At 38.2% G+C, this 19856-nt stretch overlaps 2 protein-coding genes across 6 annotated transcripts in view; both read right to left on the bottom strand.

Annotated features, from left to right (window-relative positions):
- LOC138583631 (intermembrane lipid transfer protein VPS13B-like) overlaps positions 1 to 6450 on the bottom strand; it is a 320195-nt gene extending 313745 nt beyond the window's left edge. For 3 of the 4 annotated variants that reach the window (XM_069655550.1, XM_069655552.1, XM_069655554.1), the window contains exons 1-3: positions 6367 to 6450; positions 4547 to 4705; positions 2908 to 3051 (exon numbers count right to left, since the gene is read on the bottom strand). In XM_069655550.1, coding sequence (XP_069511651.1) covers positions 2908 to 3051; positions 4547 to 4693 — 291 coding nt within the window. In that variant the 5' untranslated portion in view covers positions 4694 to 4705; positions 6367 to 6450. Of the gene's footprint in view, positions 1 to 2907; positions 3052 to 4546; positions 4706 to 6356 lie in introns of all 4 variants that reach the window. The other variant, XM_069655551.1, reaches the window with a different exon arrangement.
- A 3403-nt stretch (positions 6451 to 9853) lies between these two features.
- Positions 9854 to 13753, bottom strand: osr2 (odd-skipped related transciption factor 2). 2 transcript variants are annotated; one of them, XM_069656727.1, is made up of 4 exons: positions 13514 to 13753; positions 10932 to 11621; positions 10592 to 10691; positions 9854 to 10267 (listed from the first exon to the last, which is right to left on the bottom strand). In XM_069656727.1, exons 2-4 carry the CDS (start codon positions 11582 to 11584, stop codon positions 10085 to 10087), a joined length of 936 nt encoding a protein of 311 aa, XP_069512828.1. In that variant the 5' UTR covers positions 11585 to 11621; positions 13514 to 13753; the 3' UTR covers positions 9854 to 10084. The 2 variants fall into 2 exon arrangements, with proteins under 2 accessions (XP_069512828.1, XP_069512829.1); XM_069656728.1 differs by having other exon boundaries at positions 9854 to 10185.
- Between the last annotated feature and the right edge of the window lie 6103 nt (positions 13754 to 19856).

The following is a 19856-nucleotide window of genomic DNA, read 5'->3' as shown; positions in this document are numbered from 1 at the left end:
CTAGGCAAAGTGGCGAAATGCCACCACAGAGCTGGCAAATGTTGCTTTTATGAAAGAGTCGTAAAGATTTTAAAAAGTTAAACAAATTCAACAAGTCTTCAGCTTTTCTTGGCTTGGAACACAGTAGTCACCCTCCTGCCGCCCACTCAGAAAGAGGAGAGGTGTAGCAGCTTATTTAAATTCCACATGCTAGAAGGACTTCTGCTGTAAGTTTGACATTGCTCCAAATGATGTCTCATGGGGTTACATATTACTGAACAAAATTCTTTACTTGACTGAAAGTCTTTTAAATATCTTTATAAATATTTGTTTTGTGACTAAAAGCACTACACAAGTACTGGTACTGGTATATGACCTTAAGTTGTGTATAAATCATTAAAAAAAGATGAAAGTTTAAATTAACATCAAACTAGAAACGCGATCACATGAGCAGGAGCCACCTGCGTAGCATGATACGTACCATTAGTTCTGAGCAACTGAAGCTCATGTGTTACAAATCTTTTTGCCACAGTCTATATAATTAGCTATAATTGACTTCCCTTGAAATGTGTTTCTTCTGGTACATATGGCCTTGAAACTTTAACCTTCCCATAAAGGGCCAGCCACGAGTTACACTTTCAATTTTGCAAACTGCATGGGTGGCAAATGCAGGGCCCGGCTCTTCTGCAATTAAAAGTCGAAGCATAAATAAATAACTTCAAAAATAAAAACATTTATTAAATGTTTATTCTGGAATAAGTCTTTCCACATGCATGACAAGGCTTACAGTGACATTTCCTACTGATAATTTAAACATGTAAATTCTCACAGCTGTTAACTGAAGGTACCATGTAAAGTTTTGTTGTAAATAAAAACATTTCTGTTTGCATTTTTCCTTGAGGTCTTAGAAATATGTTGAATGTATTTCCTTGTTCTTGTCTTTAAAGTTTGAAAAGATAATACTTTCTGACCATGTTTACTTGCTTTCAGTCCTTTCTTCTTTACACTAATAATAAAAGCAAAAATTGATCCATTTCCCTTCAACAGGTCAAGAACTCCACAGGGTGACTTTAAGAGGCCTGAATTGACAGAGATGTGAAATCTCATTTGAACACGAATGTAGTGCAACAGAGAATAATTACTTGCCCAACACATAGACAGCCAAGAAGTACACTCACCAACCACTTTATTAGGTAGACCTGTTCAACTGCTTGTTAACACGAATATCTAATCAGCTAATCACATGACAGCAATTCAATGCATTGAGGCATGTAGACATGGTCAAGATGATCTGCTGAAATTCAAACCGAGCATCAGAATGGGGAAGAAAGGTGATTTAAGTGACTTTGAAAGTGGCATGGTTGTTGGTACTGGGATTTGCCTAAAAATGCCCTGTTGATGGCAGAGGTCAGAGGTGAGCAATGAGTTCACTGTACTCAAGTGGCCCCCACAATTACAAGATCTCAATCCAACTGAGCACCTTAGGGATGTGGTGGAACAGGAGATTTGCATCATGGATGTGCAGCCGACAAATCTGCAGCAACTGTGTGATGTTATCATGTCAATATGGACCAAAGGAGCACACTGAGGACCTGCGGCTGCGCATTGTGGCTGCTAACAAGTCAAGAAAGGGCTATAAGGCCATATCTAAATGTTTTCAAGTTCCAGTGGCTACAGTGCAAAGTACTATCAAAAAATACAAGACTTTCCACACTGTGGAAAATCTCTGAGGACGTGGTCGGAAGCCAAAAGTGAAACCTGTGCTGGCCAGGAGGATAATGAGAGAAGTAAAAAAGAATCCAAGGATCACCACCAAGGCCATCCTGGAAAATCTGGGCACTGCTGGTGGCAACGTCTCAAGGCAGACAGTCCAACAGACACTGCACACTGCTGGGTTCCACGGACGCAGACCAAGGAGGACGCCACTTCTCCAGATAAGGCACACAAAAGCCAACTTGGCCTTTGCAAAAGCTCATCTGGACAAAGAAGAAGACTTCTGGTCTTCTGTTTTATGGTCAGATGAAACAAAAATTGAATTGTTTGGCCACAATGATGTAGCCTTCATTTGGCGTAAAAAAGGAGAAGCCTTCAACCCTAAGAACACCATCCCCACTGTCAAACATGGTGGTGGGAACGTAATGCTTTGGGGGTGTTTTTCAGCCAATGGACCAGGGAACCTAATCACAGTAAACGGCACCATGAAAAAAGAGGAATACATCAAGATTCTCAACTACAACATCAGGCAGTCTGCAGAGAAACTTGGCCTTGGGCACCACTGGACATTTTAGAACGACAACGAATAAATATTATTTTATATTATTTGTAGCGGTACAAAAGTAGTCCATAACAAACTTTCCAAACATATACTGTATAACCAAGACCGTTACAGTGTTGCTTGCATGGGGGCTAATTGGCTGTCAGTTGCCGGGGTTGGCATTGGGCCAAATGAGCACACCCTTACCTAAGTATAAAACCAATTAGAAGTTAGGGGTTGCCACAAGCAAGGAACCATAAAACTCCTAAGGGCCAGACATTATTGATAGGTTATTCTACAAAACCACAAAACTGTAAAGGTATCTAAAACATGTAATATCAAAGGATCCAATATACTGAAATGGCATTGTATCTTCTTTTCTTAAGATCAAACACAAAGTCATGATTAGAGTGTGCATTTGTCAGAGCAACTTTTCTCTCTACAAAGTGAAGATTGCATGGGTCAAGCAAGGTCAACATGTTTTAAAGAACTAGATCTGTTCATTTGTTTGTTTTTTAAAACAAGACCAGGAAAAACCAAAAGAAAACGGAATTAGCAAGATTAACTTTGGTATCAGGAGGAATTTGCCATAAAAACCTTATCTGGACAGCCCTGTTTTGGTCCTGTAGAGGAATCAAGGACAACTCATTTCTCATACCAGATAATTAACAAACCTGGGCTCCATCCTTCAGTTTGAGAATGCACTCCATTGTGTTGATGGTGATGACTACAGGCTCCGAGCCCAGCTTGGTCCAGGGTACATGGATACGTAGCTCATGGATATGACCACTCATGAATGTAAAGGGCAGCATCAACTCCTATAAATATGCAATGTAGAGAGAAAAAAAACATTTAATAACTATGAAACTATAGTTAACAATAGCAGCAGCTAAAGATTAAATGCTGGTTGTGCTTATAACAAAATAAGTCAGATTTTCTCAGAGGCAGATGAATCACTGTTCTGCACCAACCTAAGGCCATCTTGAGTCCCATGATACCTGACAGCTTACAAGCAGGCTTCACAAGCCTCCAATTAAAATTGAAAGCCAAACTAATAACCAAGCATATTTTAAAGCAATGCTGTCATTGAGCTACAGTATTTCGGCTAAACAACCCCCACAATATTTCTAAACACATTTATCTTCGTATTAATAAGATGATTTCTCAATATTTTAAAGAGATACTGTCCAAATGACATGCAATTAACCAAAAGCAAGGGTTAGATAGTAGCCAGTGTTTTGACATGTGATGGCATTACATTTCAAATCCCATTAAAATTCCCACTACCAGTTGGCTTAAAACTGCTTCCAAAAAGACTTTTCATAACACCCTCAGTGGGGTTGGGTAATATGCTATGCAGAAGCAATCTGAATCTGAATCTTTAAATAAATAGCAGATTCATGTAATTCAGTCATTACCAATCTAAAAAAGACCAAGTAGCTGAGTAAACATGCGAGTAAATCTATCAAACTCAAGCAACTATTTGTGTCATTTTAGTCAGGGTAGTAGATAGGGCTGGACAATATAAATATCATGATAAAATTGACGTTGATAACAAATAGCAAAGTTTTTACTTGATATGGATCTAACAGCCTATCACTAAAATAAACAGACAATGGCCAGTCAGTGTACAGTTTTAAATATGCAGGAGGCACTGCTTACACACTGCACAAATAAACACTTTTTCAAACATTTAATTTTCTTTCATGATCTAATAGAATCAACCCTAAATTCAGCTTTTTTTCCATCGTGTATTCTTGCTTTGTTTGTTCAGAGACCAAAATCTTAAAATTAAATTAAAATGTTATTTTAGATGCTTGCCATTAAAAACGTATCTTGTATGTGCAATAATGAATAATGTTTATGAACAAAATAAAGTGAAGAAAATGCAATTTACCACAAATCACTTCAAAAATAAGACAGGTATGAACAAACACAACTTTAATCCTTTGCGGTAAAAATAGGAATAGAAATGTAAAATATATGATTTCTATATGCAGAAAAGAGAAGGATGATACAACTAATATTGACATTGAGTTACCATTTGTGAGAACCTGTGTGTCTCCAGCAAAATAGATTATTAAGTGTGTATAGAAAAAATAATTATATTTCTCCCAATAGCAGCTCTAAGCACTGACTTATAACTATTATATATCATAACTGCATGGCATTCCTGTAAAAAAAAAAAAAAAAAGTCCAAATCACACTGTCCATTTTGGATCATTAGATATGATAATACTCTCATTGTCATCCCAATAAGTCTTGGTCTTGAAAAAAAGTTCAAGAAAGCACACGACATATTCAACATAGTACCTGCTCAAGCACATCCAACTTCAGGTCCAACTTGCTGAGCACCACATCTCCTCCCCAAAGAGACAGCTGCAGGTCAGATGGCTTCAGATTCTTGATATACTTGTTCACATAGCTCATCAGGAGTGGTGTGACATAGGACTCCAACATCTTGTCCCTGTCCTGAACCCACATCAAGCATTGAACAAAACATTATGATGTTATTCAACATTGTTTATTTGTAATCACTACTGTGCTTTTGCTGCTATGGCAAGTCTACAGATCTGTTTGAAAAAGGCCTGTTATTATAGGGGTGGGACAAAATATCGATACGGCAATATATAATCCTGACTTGTGACATGAATGAGGGAAATGTGAACTGAAATTAATTGGTCGAAGAAGAAGTTGGCAGCTGGATAAAAGAAGAAGAAGAAGAAGAAGAAGAAAGAAAGAAATAGACAGCGAGATAACATCGGACAGCGTTGAAAAGAAGTTCAAAAATGCGGCAGCCACTTTCAAATCCAAAGTCCTAATTTGTTCTTACAGTTGTTCTATAGTTCTGTAAATTGCAGTGAATAAATGAATGAATCCTGCACTTTATCTTTTAAGGGGCATTTTGTATTCTTCATGATGTATCATTATGATTCTCTTGCAATATATCAATTATCGCAGAATAGCTGTATGGTGAGATATTATCGTTATCATGGGCCACGTATCGCGTATTGTATCGTATTGTGAGTTACTTTGTGATTCCCACCCCTAATTATTGCTATAGGCTTATAATTTACCTGCAATATGTTAAATGTGTGGTTATACGAGTTATTTCAGATTAACCAAAAGCAGTGATGTAGTGAAGTGTCTGCTTTGGCAGATTAGATCTCAGGGCTATAGTTTTGACACTGTGAGCCCCCAAATCTTGGTTAAGAGGCTATGGCAATGGGTAGGAGTCCGAGCAAAAATGTCAACTGTTTACAACTATGCCTTATCAACTGAACTCTGTCTTGTAGTGTTCCCCAATGCTCCCTACAAAATTGGGTCAACTTTATAAAAGATGAATGGCAGAAGCTTTTACATCTTAATGCTCTTAACTTTGGAACAATTTCCCATTGGACCTGTGATGTGTGAACACTGTGGATTTCTTAACAAAGCAGCAGTCTTTACCCACTTGTTAAGACTTCTTCCTGTTATGTTTTTTGTAACTTATGTTATACCATATATCATTATTATTATTATCATTATTATTATTATTCGTTCTCTTTATGTGCATTTCGCGTATGTTTTTGTCTTCCATGTTGACGCATTTTGTCACTACTACTAGTACTCTTGAAAGCTTCTAAACTCACTTGCTCACTGATCTGATCAATTACAGTTGGTCATGTTCGGCTAACTTCTAACATACACTCAAAATAGGCAAAACGACAAGTGTGTTCGTGTGGTTTGCAGATCAAGGTCTAACTATTCGACGTTGTATAAATAAGGTGCCTAAAATATAATTCCCAGGAGTGCCTGATTAGCCTACTCGTTACATCTCATCACATTTATGCAGACGACTAAAGGAGGAACGCGAGCGGTCGTTTGCGACTTCATTTCGAAATGTATAGCAATGCAACTAAATATTACTTAGTGTATGGAATAAAGCAGTATCGCCCCATCTAGAAAGAAATGTGACGGCAAAATAGTTAGCCAGAGAGGCTAGCTTTGCTCTTCTGTCATGATAGATATGCACACCACAGCAGCAGAGCAAAGAAGCTAAGCTAAGCTAAGCTGAATAAAAGTCACCCTAACTTCGTTTTGGTTGGCTGAAACGTTTAGCTACATGTAAAAATAGATAAACCTCGGCTTACTTGACACCCGCGTTTATCCTGTAGCTATTTCTTGAATCCGACGTTTAATACAACATATTTGTTCCGTTAACTGACGTTAGCCACATCGCTAAACGGCTTCAGCCTAGACGTCATCGGTAAACACAAACGCGGCTTCCGTATGCCTTGTGTTGCCTTTCAGTCCTGTCGGAACTTTGCAAATCGGTTTTCAGTGCACATATACAGTATCAAACAAAATAGTGGTAAGATAGTCGCAATTTTCCGTTATACATAAAGAGGTAAATTGTGATATCAAGGAGACTTAGGAAATCGCTTGAAAGAAATCCACTGGAACCTAATCGAGCAAATGTCTGATTCACGTTGTCTCTTCCTTATTCGATTACTGCTGCCCTATGTGCCTTAATGTACGTTGGTTTAAAGTAAAACTGATGAGGGCTCATAGCCTAGCTTATGTTTCAAAGTTAGTTTTATTTACAGTATTAATCAAAGTGGGTATGATCTCGCGCGGACGTCATCTTTGTTAAAACAAGGTTACCAGGATCACAAGGAAGCACCATTGTACGTAATATTTGTAATTTCTTACGCACGCCCTTATCCCTTATATGGCCGCAGAGGCTCACCTTTGCTGAGATCGTAGCGAATGCACTCAGCAATGCAGGTCGCTCCCGTGATATCATTGTGACAAAATGTTCTCTTGACATAGTCTTCAAATACAGAGACAAAGACCAACAGAAAAGTCAGTGAAATAGTTGAAGTATCTTTTTGGCTTTGTAAATATATTATTGGATAATCTAATCATTAATTTGAGACATGTAGCCTATTCATTATAATGTCAATATAGGTAAGTGCAGGCTCACTAACATTTAAAGTAATAGGCTTGCAGTTATTTAACTAACAAAATGTACATCCTTCTGTGAATTAAAATGTAGTATAGCACGACAAAGAATGCTTAAGTCGATAAAGATTAAATTATTTTTTATACGTACTGATCCGTCTTTTATTTTATCGAGAAGAATGGTGACTTTGGATTCATGATTACCTGGCTTATCAGACAAATATAATATCGGAGTAGAAAAACATTTAGTCCTATTTTCTTAACAATCAAACTTTGAAACATCAGTAATTTTGGGGGGGCGAGAATCTCAGAGAACTGTGCCCTCTTAAATTGCTAATTAGAGCATACAAATAAGTTTTATATAGCCTATGTATGATTGATGATTCAAAATATAAAGGTAATTTATTATTGCATTGCATGTCAATATCTATTCAAACGAATTTTTCAGATTATGGCAGTCTGACCAAGGGGCATAGAGTCAGCGCAGCCTCGCCCCTGTCAGATGAAGCTTCCTGAGGACACACTCCTTAAGGGCAATCAGCGATGAAGTTCACATTGTGACATTGTCACTTTTTACCATGTGTATGCATGCGCGCGCTTTCAGTACTGTCATTATTGTGAGCTTATTTCATTCGAGATGTGTTCTTACGAAGGTCAATGAAGTGAGTTCTTAATGTCACGTTTTCTTAGTTCTGTGCCCGACAACATTACATTGAGCGTTAATCAGTCAAGTGGAAGTTTGGTCAATACTGGTGAAAGGGGAAAAACTATCATCTTGCATTTTAACACATTTTACATCTTCAAGGCAAGTGACAGATCAAAGAATGAGGAAATTATCTGTTTCTATTGTTATTTTTGTAGAATCTTTGTTGCTTATGAACACGATTGAACTTGTGGGGTTTAATCTCGAGGACATTATTCCCATTAAGGTAATGCTCAAATTTGAGTTGAAAGTTCATACTGATCCATCGCCGGTTACCGATAGGTTTAAATAATTCATCATAAAAACTAAATTTTACCAAAGTTTTGTTCACTTGTGAGATGACTCCAAAGTTGTTACAAATTATAGTTTCTTTGTAAATCATGTATTTTTATACATCTGTACATCGGGTAAAATATTATTTTTCGCTTTCAGGTTTGCATCATATGATCATATTTCAATTCAAGAATTGTTTTGTTTGTTTAATTTAGTTTCAATTCGTCTAATTATAATCGTGTTTATTCATCACATGCATAAAGATATTAATATAACTTTTGGAAGTAACTTTAATTTCAAAGAAAAAGAAATACTCAGGGTTCGGTCGTTATGATGAAGATGAGTATTTTCATGATTGCTATTATGATAAATGATAAATAATAATAATAATAATATTAATAATAATACATATTTGCATCCTCTGCAGTTCTTCATTTTTAGTGATAAAGCTCAAAATATTTTGCATGATGATATGATTATATGATTTCCTGTAGTGTGTAATAAATTGGGCTTTACTTCATCCTTTCTGCAGCAATTAATGCATCTAAACATCGTATGTTGATTCTGTTGCTACTTCTCCAAGACCCTATGTTCATTTAGAGATAAATGTTTTTTTAAAACATACAATTAATTGCACTGTTGGTTACAAATGTGTCTTTTCTAACATGTCTTCAGCAGCCAATAGTAAATGATGGTGAAGCATTGAAACAACAGGCCTGAAGGCCAAGCACACCGCAAGCCAGAGTGAGGAGGAAGGAGTCAGTGGGAGTGAATCCTACTTCGTCTTCACCGAATTATTAAGAATAATAATAATAAATTAAATTAAGAAATAAAAGATCGGCTTATTTTGCTAAAAGGTTTGCTAGTTAATGTTTAAGCGATGTACCGATGGCCGATCAAAGGCTAGCTGGGTAAAATCCAAATCTATCTATCTCACTCTGAAGTTCAGGATATAGGCCTATTTACATACAGATCTCTTGGTGTCTCCGCATGGTGTCCACAGCTCTCATATTTTCCCCTGAATATTTTTCTCATGATAGCTATATTACATAATTAGGCATATATTGTGTAAACTAATCATATCACACTAAAGCTCAAGTAGTCCCCAATTTAAAAGGATGAATGTAAAGTGGTGGCAGGTTGATTTAGATCAGAGATATCACCGAAAAGAGCCTCGGTGACTCTTAGCAGGTCAGTTATATTATCAGAGGTAATGTGGACATAGACATTTAAGTGATCTGCGGCTATATAATACTTATCAGCCTCTGAAAACTTCAGATATACTGGAGAAGACAGCCCAATAAATTAGGCTAAATTGTTCTGAGACGTACAAAAACACTAATCGGTGAACGGCAGACAATTATGCATACATTATTAGATTGTCATTTTTATTACAAAAGCATTCTGATTGGTTTCTCCACAAAGGTTTTATAAATTATTATTTATAAGGACACAGATGATTTTAACTACTTTCCTATCCGCAATATATTTGATCTGACGGTCTGATGGCCATGGTATAAAGCATCTGCTTTTTGCTTTGCCTTTAACATTGCGTCCCTTCTTTAAAAGCAGTAGAATCGTGAAAAAAAAGACAGAGCAAATGTCAATGTATAATGTAAATATTTATTTCTAAAATACAATTTAACATACTTTAAACTTATGACTGTTCTTTGACAACTTCAGCATTTAATGTCAGAAAATAAAATAAAAAACAAACACATTATGTACATAGTCCTGATATTTACAGGTGGTGTGAATGCTGGACATGGCCATAGCTCCGCTGCTGTCCCACTGAGGTGCAAACAAATCCCAATCTAGAATCTGCAGCAGTAAACGTGTCCTGGTTTGTGGATCGTCTTTGAACAAAAAAAAGTCGCTGACTTGTCTTCCTGCGTTTTGACCATTGTTTATTTGTTAGTCTGTCCAGCTTAGAAGTCCTGATGTGGGCTGTGCGTCAAACTGTGCCGTCGCAAGTCACAGTTGCGCCGAAACACCTTTCCGCAGCGGCCACAGCTGTAGGGCTTGATGTCTGTATGGGTGAGAAGGTGAGTTTTCAGGTTACTTCTTTGATTAAAGGTTCTTCCGCATGTGGGGCATTTGTGGGGGGACTCCTGTTTAGATTTAAAGCAAGCAAAGGATTATTCCCTTTTATTGTATAGAACGTCTATCAGTTGTATCTTTAATGATCTAATTAAATCAACTACTGTGTCAGTAATACCTTACACTGATTAACACAATGATTTCTAAATGATCAGTATGTGTATCTGTCGCTCACAATTTTAAATCAAATTTTAAATTGTTTAAACGCAATCGTTTTGTGAGACGTATAAATATCCACATGCATGCAGGAGACAGAGCATGACAGGTGCATTATGATCATAAAATATCACTCTTTCAGAATAAAATTATGTTGGCTGTTAATAATTTTAGCTTACCTGCATATGTAAGGTTTTATGGACGGCTAGAGTTCGAGACTGACAGAATCCCTTCCCACATTCTTGACATTTGAATGGTTTTTCCTTGGAATGGATGTATCTGTAAAACAGAAATAACACTTAATCAAATGTGTTCTCATGCATGGGGTTTCTTGTAACTGTTACAAACCCCAGAGTCAGAGGGCCAAAAATCTCTAATGTGAAAGTTATTAGTACCCAACTTTGTTCAACTTTATGTCTCAAAGTGCTTTAGCGACTTCACGGAAAAACCTATAATCATAATATGTGATTTGCAAGAAAGTAACCCCCTCCAAATATCTGTAAAATAAATCGGCTTTACCTGTGGTCTCTGAGATGGTCTTGTCTTCTGAAGGCCTTGTGACAGATATCACAGGTATAGGGCCTCTCGTCTGTGTGGGTTCTCTCGTGGATGAGGAGGTTGTAGGACTTGGTGAAATGCCTGCCGCAGAACTTGCAAATAAATTCCTTTTTAGTCTTGGATGGGAGCCTGCCCCGGGTGGGTTTTCTGTCCGGGGACAGCTTGCTCAGCTCAGAGATGGTTCCCCCTAGTCCTGATGCCAACTTCGTCAGATCCGCAGCTTTCGGTGGGTCCTCCTGGGTGGCAGCGAGGGCCAGGTTGGCGAAGTCAAACCTCGGCCTGTCCTTGTGCAACGAGGGGACACCGTGCGCAACGCCGACTTGTTTGGGATGGAAGAGCTGTGCTGCTGCGGTGAAGGGTATCGCTGGGAAGGGAATTCTGGGGTCTACCAGACCCTGGGCGGCTGCCATCTCTGTGATCGTAGACCTCAGTCCTTGGATGTGCGGGTAACCAAGAGTCCAGTGGTTCATGTGCATGGTTTGCACAGCGCTGAGGCCATACAGTCCCTGCAGCTGGTCAGCGGGGAATGTGTTAACGGCCTGCAGGAAGGAGTAGTTTGTGAGCTGGAGGGCCGGGTGCAGTGGGATCGGAGCGTGCAGGGCTTTGCTCCCCATCTCGGCTCAGACCTCTGCAGAAGACACGGTGACAATCCTTGGGGAGGAAAAAAACAAAACCATGAATGTTGTGCGTAAAAGCCACTTTAGAACCAGTAATTATGTGGTAACAAAGGCGGGCAAAGCAGAGCCTCTTGTTAGTGATTAAGATAATGTAACAACCACCTGTTTCACGCTACTATTTTACATGAAACGCTCCAAGAAATCTAAATATAGGAGCACCTACCTCTTGAAAATCATTTTCCGCCGACAAAGGAGATTATACTACCATGATCGCCAAAGGTATCTGATTTGTACTCAGATTAGAGTGAGAAATTCATTAATTTAATAAATAAATAAACAGATATTCTTGGTATGATTTACTGATAATGATGAGTAAAACACCGTTTGTCATAAGTGAAAAACTAAAGAGAGACTATAAACACCTATTTTACGTGTAGCCCAAGCAGTGTGTGTCCCTTGTATACAGAGATGCTTTCAAATCAATTTTAAGTTACATGTAGTCATCTAAACTGTAGCCTAATTAAAGACTGGCTTAAAGAGGCTTAAAAAGACTCATGTGGCATAGATTAACACTATGCATTAAAGATCACTATGAAACCCCCCCACAAAAACTCATAAAAGGTAATATGTTGGGTTTTCCGTTTGTAATTGCTTGTTTGTGCAGTTTAAAAATTTGCATCCAGATATCAAATATGTAAGTCACTGCATGGGTGCGAGTAAACACAAATGATGGCTGTGATATATAAAGTTACTTTGATCCTTGATATAAATGCGTGTGTCTTTTATTTGACGGTTGCGCAGAGTAACTAGTTAATTTAATAGGAAGAATATTTAGCTTTAAGGAATGAATTATTTCCTGGGTTTCCTCCGTGCAAGGGTACGTGGTGGCAAATAACCTTTTTGGCTTTCAATATACTTTTCTTTAGCATGAAGTTTATCTCCAGTATAAGCAGGAACAACCAATACAGGACTAATAAAGTGAGCTGACAGTGCATCTAATTAGATTGCCAGGTTTCATTGCTTGTGGGGGTGGAAAGTTGTGTTTTCCACACATAGAGTTCACGGTGTTAGTTCAAGACTGGCGGCAAACCAACGGCGTGTTGACCGTCAGATTTGTTAAAGAATAAAAATAAGAAAAGCTCTTTCCCCCCCTTTAGGATAATATAATGTAATGCTAGGAGCAGTTTTTAGCTGATCAGGCTAAATCACAGTTTGACATGGTATGTCATAAGCCTTCTGAACATGAAACTTCATTGAGAGTAAGACATTATTCACAGCTGGGGAAGAGCTCGTAGAGTGAAAGTGTTGCGGACATACATGGTAACCGGAGGGCTGGTCGCTTGTTTCGGTCAGGTCGTCATATCTGTTCACAGATATTAGAATTCTTTTTACTTTGCTTTCACTTTGACGGACGGGACAGCCTGTATTAAATTCTGCACAGGTGCAACATAAGTCACCATGCGTGTTGTTATTTGCCCGTGTAAAACTTTCTCCAACCTGCTCTTCTCTCAACAACCTTTGGACTTCATTTACACGTTGACAGCAGCCTAAGTAGTGCCTTGTAGTGTTAAAACTGTCAAGAGTCTTTTTTGGCAGGTTTTCAATAAGTAGTGACATGTTTCTCAGACGCGAAGGCCATTGCTCGTTTCAGCAATGTTATGCGCTGTGGGCCGAGGGCAGTGATGTCAAAACGTGAACCATGAACTCAAACTTTCGATCATCATAAGCAATGATCACCCATGGAAACAATATTTCATTTAGCTTTGTTCATAAAAAGTGAACCCTTTTTACCAACAGTAATCTCCGATAAGTTAAACATTGAAGGTACATGTATTCTTTGGATAACAAGCTCTATCAATTGAGTTGAGTATGGTTGGTTTCCTTCTTGCAGAAGACTAACATAAACCCTGCCAAACAGAATCTTACCCCAAATAAATAGCAGCCAAATGTCCTGCAGTGTGTCAGTAATCCACAGTGACTATAGAGGCGACGAGTTCCAATTAAGCGCCACTAAAAGTTTTAATAAGTTCCAAGTCCGGTAAACTTTCATGTAGCCATGCAGTCAACTCTGATGCCTTCGGACCTTTGCAGAGATGTGACAAGTTGTGAAAAGTTGTGGAAGGAGGCGAAGAAGTTGAGACAGCAGCAGCGTGGGAGTCCCGTCTGGTGTTGGGGCTGGAATTGTGCGTAATGCTCACCGGTCCTTTACTTTTCAGGGCTCCAGGGCTCTGGAGCTCTCAGCCCGCCCTCCGACACGCCTCCACCCCCCTCCTCTATCATTAACTTCAATGTTCCTCTTCTGTTTATTTGTGTTTGGATAGCAACTAGTGCTCCAGACCATAGTAGAAGAGCGTATTTAGCTCAAGCCGCTCTCCTCTGACACCTCTCATATACCATAAAGCCAGGGCTGATACCTTCTTTTGGAGTCATGGTTGGAAAGCGCAAGAGGAAACCCTGATCTCTTTTCCTCCAACTCCACGCTTTTGAAAACGTGCTTTTGGATATTTGAGCAGCTTACAAGATTTTTTTTGAAACCATAGACCCCATTTGCGAAAATGGAGGGCACATGCAACAGCTACCACATTAAATCATTTTATTTCTTTGTGGTAAGAGTAAAAAAAATCTGAGGTTTGTGACATTAAAAAAACAACATCCTGAGATCAGCAGCACGGTGGACAGATACATAGTTGACATTTAATCAACTACTGTTCTTGTTTTCTTATGTTCAGTAATTACATTTTATAAAAACGTTTATGTATACGCACTTAATTACATAGTCATGAAAACGCCACAAGGCTTTCCCGGATAGTTGTACCTGTGATTATTACAACTAAATAGACTTATTCCCGCACAAGTGAGTAACATGGTGCAACAAAAAAAATAAATAGCCTACTGTGTTTGATGAATAGTGTACAATAAGATAGCATGTGACATGGTGAGGGAATTTATGTAGGCCTACGTGTTGAGATCATCCTTAATCAGGGAAACTCACTTTTAAAAAGCAGATTCAACAATTGTCACTCTTTTTAAATCTATTTGTTTGGTTTATAAGAAGTGACAGAGGAAATTAGATTTATTAGAGTGCCCATTATTGACTGCGATTTGTTTTGGGTCACAGTCTTAGATCCAAAATAAAAAAGAGTCCTTTCAGCTAGAGTCAAAAGTTGAAGTACGCAGCTCTGTCTTACATATACAGAGAAGTGACTTTACGCACGCGAGCAGACTCCACTTCAACAAGTTGTTAAAAACGAAGACGTTTCTTTTGTTGAAATTTTGGTCAAACTTTGAGTCGCCGTAGAGAGAACTGACTGTATTACAATACAAAATATTTTTTGGCATTCAAGGAAGAATTAGTCTGATTTGGTTAAAGGTCTAAATACCTGAAAAAAACGTACTATAGTCTATGACCCCATGTCCATGTATTCTTATTTTGTAGTCTGACGGGTTTTTAAATTGTTTTACTTTGCATTAATTTGAACATGGAAATATTATTTATAATCAAGTGCAGCAAGGCTGACGAGCGTGCAGTCGCTGTAGTTCTTGACTCGCTTCAGAGCTGGTGTTTGGATTGCAGGTCTGCAGCGCCGTCTATAGGGACCTTAGCAAAATAACAATCAGTTTCCTCATTCCCTTCCAGCGTGTGCGGCTCTGACAGAATCTCATCTTTTGTCGAGCAAATTTATATTTTCTGTCGATGTCTCTGTGAGAAAAGGCTTTAAAATGGCTACATGACTATGGAGAATTGTTCTTGTGAAATAATGAATATAAAAAACGAAGTGATTTGCCAACAAGAAAAAAAACAACAACTTTAAATATACTTTATACTTGCAACAGTTACTTGGAGCCTCTGACCGTCAGTCTATGAATGAATTACATAATTCACAGGTTCGCCAGATCTCAATGCATTAGACAGACAAAAAAGTAGCCTAAATGTGTAAGATGTTTAGTCTACCCAAGAGCACATGTAGCCTGATTTTCGTTTTGTGAGACCTGAACATTTTTTGCACACGACAGGCTTGTGGTTTTCTTTCAGTTTCATATCACCCAGGCCTAAATATTTTTACAGTCAAAACAACGAGTCATTTCAGACGGATTAAATACACATAAACCCCCAGATTTTTACATTAGAAACGATGGCATCTCCTAAACATAATTTTCACTGTAAACATAGAAATGCAAAGTGTGTTCACTTTTGGTCCGTGAAAAAATTCCGTTAAATCAGCCATTATGGTTTTAAATATCTCTTAAATATCAATTAATCAATGGAATATATACAGCTGAAACTAATTAAATTCTTACTAAAAATAGCAGATATTTTCAGCAAGGGAAATACAGACTGATTTGTAAAGCTAAAGGTCTAAAGCTGCTTCACAATATACAAGCTTTAATTGCATATTATCTAGGATGAATTGTAAACTAATGTTTAAGAATAATGATTCTATGACATGGGCTCATATCTCTCTGGTACTCCAGAGACTTAGATTTATGTGATCCAACAGAGAACAATAAAAGTGCTGCTCAGTGAGTGACAGGACATTTTGTATATGGCCTCTTTTCACCACTTTAAAAGTTTGATGTCAATGTTTCACCAATCTGTGCGATAGGATAACCGTTTTCTTTATAGTTTGACTACTGTTAAAGCTAGAGAGGTAGTGCCTTGCCCTTTGACCCTGCCCTGAGTCCCCTGCAGCCGTCATCATTCTGTATGATAATCTGACGGCCACAGAATATCAGCGCTGCAGCTAAATGCAGCTGCCAAGCCTGCATGTAATGGCCGACACTCTTCCAGTGACAGCAGAGAAGAATAGCAGAGATTAGTGAAAGGTAACTAAGGTGTTGTCTTGAGTTTGCACAAAAGATTTGGATACATGAATTTACTCCTGACTTGTCAAAGATTGGATGTATTTATAATATTTCCTGAATATGATTTTAATATAGAAAAGGATTTTGATGTATGTGTAATATGACATGTCCGCTCTGGTCTAAGAGGGAATTAGAGGAAGAAATTGTTAGTTGTCAGTCTCATTCAGGATTTTTAAACATAAATAATATTGTGACAAAATCACAATATTTATAATTTGTCAATGATGTCTGTCTGCACATTCTAAATGTGTATTATTTTTGTCTGATATCATGATATAATATTCAGCTGTCATATGGTATCACCTTGTTTTGAAATGCTGTTCCTTACCTTTGTAATACTCACACACAGAGTCCTTGACGGAGAAGTGAGAGCTACTGGCCTGTTCTGGAATCTGACTGGGTCTGCTTACCTCTCTGTTTTGCTGTGTCTCTTTGCATGATGACAGACAGGATGTCAGGTCCATACTGTAAGAGCTGTGGGAGGTAAACCTGTCACTCTAACCTACCTGCTGTGGTTTCAAAGCCCCCACATCCCCACCTACACTCTCTTCTTCCTGTCCCAGCAGCAGCTCTCAGGATGGGTGTTTTTCACTCAAAGACCCTCATAGTCACATTTTCCCCCACATCACACTGGTTTACTTGAAATTGTGCACTTCTTGTAAAGGGGGTTAAGACTCTCTCGCTTCATACCGTGAAACGGAGTTATATAGTGATTCATTTTTTCTGTCTTTCTTTGTAAAAAATGTACAGAGAAAAAGGAAAAGAATGCTTAAAATAGGAGTTTTCTTTCTGGTATATGTGATCATTACGTAAATTAATTATATTTAGATATAGTATTTAGAAAATAGTTAACACATTTATGCTATTATAATAACAACACAGTTAGACTATTTTTTCTGTGTGATTTCACTTATTTTGTGCCCTGAAAACTAAATCAGATTTTTATAGATTTCTAAAAAAAAATATCACTAAAGGCCATATATAGATGCCAAAGTGACAGTGATGGCAGTGCTATTCTGAATCTTGCCATAGAAATCTCACATATTTTCACCAGCTTAAAAATCGGCACATCGTCGGGTCAATTAATTCGTGTCTCAAACTGCTTTGAAAAACCCGACAAGGATGACATTCTGCAGAACCTCAGTTTCCTGGACAGAGCAGTACATGCTGTAGTTCAGCTGTAATAGCCTCATGCTCTGTCCTTTTGCTTTACTGCACAAGATTGCCCCCTATTGGTTTACCCATAAATTACTGTTGCACTGAAAAGTTGATGTTGGATCATTGGAAGCTGAATTATTTAGTGGTGAGTGCATTATTGTCAGTTGTAAATGGATTAGGATAAATGTTCATGATGAGACATTAAAACTGATTATCATAAAAATGACCATGCCTCTCTACAGGAACACAGTATGTGCCTTATACTCAGATTCTTTAATCCAGCAAATTAAAAATATTTGTTCTGTTGTATTCTGTTCTCTCCTCTTTAATCTTAGTGGAAATGCATAATGTTTTACATTACGTGTGCAAAACTAGAAGATAGACTCATCAAGTAATTGTGTGAGCAGGAACAGGGGATTGGCAGTGTGTTGGGTATATACAGTGCATTCCTATGGTCTCCAGCGTGATCTCTCCACCATCTGCTGTCCATTGCCACTATCTTCACTGGTCTCCTGCCATCTGTTTAACAGCACTCGGCACCTTTGCGTGACCAAAAGCCTTTGCTCCTCGCAATGTCGTCCACTTTGCCAGAGAGGCATAGAGAAGAAAACCGCCATGATATCGTGCTCCTTCAACCAATAAAACCCACCAGTTAATGCTGCTCAAGCTCAGCACCAAATCCCATTTGTCAGCAAATAGCTTACCCTGTCTGTGCTGGCCAGGCGCTTCTGTAGAGCTCCCTGCCATTAACATGACATCTTAAGTTACGTGTTGTCTGGTCTGATTTCACGCAGAGTGAAGAAGCGTCAAAGAGAAGGACCAAAGAGATGGATCTGTGTAAGATAATAAATATTCTCTGATCAGCCCTTTGGTGGATCATTTGCAAACTAATATCAACACTATATCAATGTTTGTAAATGCCTCATTCATTAGAGAGTTAATTAAACCCTTAACACTTCTTTGGGTGACTCTGTTATGAAATATTTGAAAAAGTCAGGCTTCTGTGAGAGAAGGGAAGGAGCTGTAAGAAAGAGGCCTTACTTTATAAGAAGAGTTGTAACAAAATGTTCTGCTTTGCCTTTTTGCTATGTGTCATTGGATGGAGTGATAGATCTAATCCAGAGTTGGAATCTGGCTGGAATGATGACAGCATAAAGCGAGAAATTATGGGAAGGATGTGTTAGGAAAGCTGAAATTAATGGAGTGCTGGAAATATTTCAGATAAACATGAAAAAAATCAGTGGATGGAATTTAAGGAACAAAGATGGAGATGAGGATTAGTGCTGTGTTTGTGGGAAGAAGCCTGCAGGAAAGTTGGGGTATTGGTGAGCAGTATTCTGTAGACCCCCGGAATTCACTTCCTACACAGTTACAGTTTAGGCAGTTCGGGTCATATCAAACTGTCTCAAGCATGTTCTCGCTGCCGTAATGTCACTGCATTTTTGCACCGTTATATGTGCTCATCATGAAAATGATAATTTCCCAAAGTATGTTCTGAAGCAACGGGCCTGACTTGGTCCACTCCTTATCATAGAATAGATCTAATTTGACTTGCACATCCATAGACAGATGTTCATATCTGGTAGTGGTGTATTCTTTATATACCTTAAAGAAACCGTCCAAAATATTTAGAAATACACTTAAATGAGTACTTAACAGGAGGTAACAAAATCCAAACAGTGCCTCTAAAGCTGACCAAATGAGTTTCTTGGGAAACCTTGTTTCTTGTGAGTACTTCACACAAGAACCACTTGAACTATTGCAAAGCTACATTTGGGAGAAATCTAGTCTGTTTTAAAAATATATCTGTTTTTAAATTTTGTTATCTTTTCTAAGTCTTTGCCACATTTCTGGGCATCCACTTTTGGGCTGGTGTGTGTTGCCCCAATCCAAAAACCCATAATGACGTCACTGTAAGAGCACTAAGCATGTCCTGCCCTGTTGCATGCTCTACTGAAAGGTCAAGTGTGTCGTGGTGGTTGCTTATAGAAGCATTACATAGACATGCCTTCACAATAGTCAGGATAAAGAAAATGGGGGCAGCCCTAGTCAAATGGGATTCAATTGTACTAAGAAAGCAATGGTAAAAATAATATAAAAATCTCCCCTTTTCTTTTTATGGCTCAAAATAGTTAAAAGTTTCATTAGTACATGAGATACAATAGGTTTATTAGTGCGCTTAGGATTGTGTTACTACTAGACGGCCAGGCTAGCTATTGCCCCCTGTTTGTACTTTCTATTCTGAGCT

Source organism: Semicossyphus pulcher, unplaced genomic scaffold (assembly GCF_022749685.1).
Source record: "Semicossyphus pulcher isolate SPU_LCO1_2020_fin unplaced genomic scaffold, fSemPul1.0.p SCAF_9, whole genome shotgun sequence".
Classification (NCBI taxonomy): Eukaryota; Metazoa; Chordata; class Actinopteri; order Labriformes; family Labridae; genus Semicossyphus; species Semicossyphus pulcher.
This window is presented reverse-complemented; position numbering and strand designations above follow the sequence as displayed.